A 3717-nucleotide genomic window follows, 5' to 3' on the forward strand; every position below is an offset into this window, starting at 1 on the left:
GTTTACACATCACACTGGACCTCTCGGCTCAATAATCCCATATCCACTCCTATAATACACTCTATTACACAATTTGTATCCTCTCTTAATGCAGATTATTACCGTTTCATTATTATTGTTATTCCAGAATAGTGGGAATATTTCAAAATCAGTGTCGGTTTATATTAAATTTGAAATTGTCGGGTTAAAGTGAGCTTTCATAAATCTCGGGGTGGCTTTAAATACCATACGGTTCTTCCTTCCAAGCAATGTGTCTCTTACAAAGTGTGTTCCATATGGAATTTCATACTTTTACTGCTATTCTGTCTCTCCGTCTGCCCGTAACATTAATGGCAGGCCGCGAGCGTGCTGTCACAGCAGCTATTGTTGGTTTATTTTTCTGTTTGCTCTTCATATGGCTGTTGCAGAAGAGAAGAATTAGGGGCAGATTGCCTCCAGGACCCTTTCCATGGCCAATAATCGGAAATCTCCACCAATTGGTACAGCCCGCTCACCGTACTCTTAAAGGCCTTGCTGACAAATATGGCCCCATTTTCTTTCTGCGCTTAGGTTCTGTCCCTACTGTCGTCGTTTCTTCTTCTGAGATGGCCAAACTCTTTCTTAAAACCCATGATTTGGTGTTTTCCAGCCGGCCTCTAACATCCGCTGGGAAATACATATTTTTCAATTATCAGGATGTGATCTTCGCTCAGTATGGAGATCACTGGAGGCAAATGAGAAAAATATGCGTATTAGAACTCCTGACTGCCAAAAGAATCGAGTCCTTCAGGCCCGTGCGAGAGGAAGAGGTGTCTGCGATGATCCGTTCAATCTGGGAGGAGAGTGAGAGCGGAATAATAAGCGTGAATCTGAGCAAGGCCATCTCTACTCTCAACTCCAACATAATTTGGCGGATGCTGGCAGGGAGGAAATTTACTGACGATGATTTGGGTGGGGATTTCGGAAGTTTTAAGGATTTAATAGTAGAGCTGATATCTACAGCGGGAGCTTTTAACATCGGAGACTTTATTCCTTGTTTGGATTGGCTTGATCTGCAAGGCATCAAACGGCGCATGAAGAAGATGCATAAAGCATTCAATGAATTTGCAGAGAAAATAATAGAAGACCACGTTCCTCATCGCATGGCGTCGTCGACCTCGAATCACCAGAAAGAGGAAGAGCCCTATGTTAAAGATTTCGTCGATGTGTTGCTCGAGAAAGCTGAGGCCGACTCCAAAATGACGCGGGAAACTGTGAAGGCTGTCGTGCTTGTATATATGTCTCGGCCATTCTATCCTCATTTATGATCCTTGAATCTTTCAATATTTTGCATTGATTAAATTCGTATTTGTGCAGGACATGCTCGCAGGTGGTTTGGAGACGACATCGACTACGTTAGAATGGGCAATGAGTGAGCTGCTCAGACATCCCCATGTGATGAAGAGTTTGCAAGAAGAAATCGAATGTGTCGTCGGCAAAGATCGAAAAGTGAATGAATCTGATGTAGCAAGCATGAAATACCTCCATTGCGTGGTGAAAGAGACGCTAAGATTATACCCACCTGTGGTGCTAGCGATTCCTCATGAATCTGTAGAGGCTGTGACAGTCGGAGGATACCATATCCCTAAGAAAACAATGTTGATGGTGAATGTGTGGGCTATAGGAAGGGATCCCAATGTGTGGGGGGCAGATGCTTCCGAATACAAGCCGGAGAGATTCATGAAGGATGAACATGTCAATTCAACAGATCAATCAGACTTCAGTATGATTCCGTTTAGTGCAGGAAGGAGAGGATGCCCAGGGGCACCCATGGCTATTCCCACCATTGAACTTGCATTGGCTCAGCTGCTGCACATTTTTAACTGGAGAGTTGAAGGTGATCCGTCCCAGCTCGATATGACGGAAGTGTGTGGGGCCTCGATTCCAAGGCAAGTTCCGCTGTTTGCTTATCCAACATTGAGGGTAAGCTTTCCACTCTAGAACAGTTGTTCTATGAAGCCGAGGAGTGACAAGGCTGCACCCTGCCGCTTCCTTATTTTGGCAACCAATGCTTTCTTTACATGTTCGAATTTGTACCATGTGTCAAATTTCTAAAGGTGTTACTCATAAGCTTCCAGTGTAAAAAGATACCAGTGATAAGAAAGAAAGTCTTATAATCAACTCCGTCTTTTGGGATTCTGTTAGATATCATGTAGACAGAACAGTAACTTTGTATTTTTCTGTCCAAATATTAATCAGTATCAGCCTATTTTCATTGTAACAGCTTTGAGTTCTCTATTGTCCAAATATTAATCAGTATCAGCCTATTTTCATTGTAACAGCTTTGAGTTCTCTATTGTAATGATTTTGTGGAATCAATCTATCATCATTAATCTAAATAATTATGGGCGTTGTTTAGCTAATATAATTTTTGTAATGATTTTGCGAAATCAATCTATTATTAATCTAAGTAATTATGACACTTGTCTAATTAATATAAATGTTATGGATATTGTAATTTTTTATGGTTTAGAATGTAATATATAAATAAATTCAAAATTTTATAAGCTAAATATATAATTCCTAAAATTATTAAAAAAAAAAAAACTTATTTTTTTCCCAATAAATAAATTAATTAAAAAAAGATTATTTCCAAATTGACTTAAGTGAAAAAGTTGTGCTCACTTATAAAATACTATTACTTCTCTCGTCTCTGATCTTGGGTTGACAATGCTTCTCACCTTTTCACCATCTAGGGTGAAGCTGGAACATTCTCATGTTTTGTGTTTCGAATCTAATAACTTTGTAAATTCAGCGGATTCCTTACAAATTCACCGGATTCCTTTAGGTTCGTTGTCTATTGATTCTTCTTTAGTTTATGTTAGTTTTCAAAATAGTGGAAGTGGTTCTATTAATAATATTTTTTATAATATTTAATTGAATAATAATAATTTGTACAATAATATCATTTGGTTTAATAATAATAATAAATCACTTTATTTTCAATTTGAATAGAAATATTAATGTTAAGAATATAAATAATAATTTATGTTTGGGTAATAATAATAACAATAATATTATTTCGCATAATAATAATAATGAGGTTAGTGATTTTTTTTCAAAATATTAGGATTGGTAATAAGGCTCTAGGTTTGGATAATAATGTTTGTCCCAATTTTATTTCCTCTTTTAGTAATAGTGTTGTCAATCTTTCTAGCTTTTCTTTTGATCCTCCCGTTTTTAGTCTTTTGGAGAAAGGTTTAAATTTTTCTCTTGTTCCTACAAATATCGTGGTCGACGATATCATCTTTGACATTGAATATGTTATTAGAGACTTACCACACATCACTAAAGATATCATTCGTCAACATTGTGCGGTTGTCCTTAGAAAGACAAAGCCCCCCAAGAACAACATCAACAAACCTGAGTTTAACGCTCTCAAATCGTCAAACAATAATAAGAATATTGTTGTTCTCAAAACTGACAAAGGTGGTGCTGTGGTTATTCTTGTTAAAGATGATTACCGTCGGAAGATGTTGGACTACCTCCATAATAGCGGGAGCTACAGGAAACCCAACAAGGATCCCTCGAAGAAGATCTCCAAAAGTGTGGCTTTTGCTATAACGGCTAGTAGCTTGGTCAACTCATTCAATCATAAGCTTATAGAAAGTTTCCCTCTTACCCCAGAATCTATGGCCTGCCAAAGATTCATAAGCAAATGGCTCCTCTGAGACCCATTGTTAACACAATAGGAGGGCC

The 3717-nt window shown here is 37.9% G+C and overlaps 1 protein-coding gene across 1 annotated transcript; it reads left to right on the forward strand.

Moving 5' to 3' along the window:
* Positions 1 to 314: 314 nt before the first annotated feature.
* On the forward strand, positions 315 to 2319 carry LOC149169861 (cytochrome P450 750A1-like). The gene is made up of 2 exons (XM_089427183.1): positions 315 to 1250; positions 1336 to 2319. Exons 1-2 carry the CDS (start codon positions 330 to 332, stop codon positions 1957 to 1959), a joined length of 1545 nt encoding a protein of 514 aa, XP_089283309.1. The 5' UTR covers positions 315 to 329; the 3' UTR covers positions 1960 to 2319.
* The last annotated feature ends 1398 nt before the right edge of the window (positions 2320 to 3717 follow it).

Source organism: Pinus tabuliformis, chromosome 4_2 (assembly GCF_031772625.1).
Source record: "Pinus tabuliformis cultivar Carrire ecotype Pingquan chromosome 4_2, CPIR1, whole genome shotgun sequence".
NCBI lineage: Eukaryota > Viridiplantae > Streptophyta > Pinopsida > Pinales > Pinaceae > Pinus > Pinus tabuliformis.

Coding starts and splice junctions, on each gene's coding strand:
- LOC149169861 (XM_089427183.1), top strand. CDS start 330: ATGGCAGGCCGCGAGCGTGCTGTCACAGCAGCTATTGTTGGTTTATTT. Junction 1,251..1,335: donor CTGTGAAGGCTGTCGTGCTT/GTATATATGTCT, acceptor GTATTTGTGCAG/GACATGCTCGCAGGTGGTTT.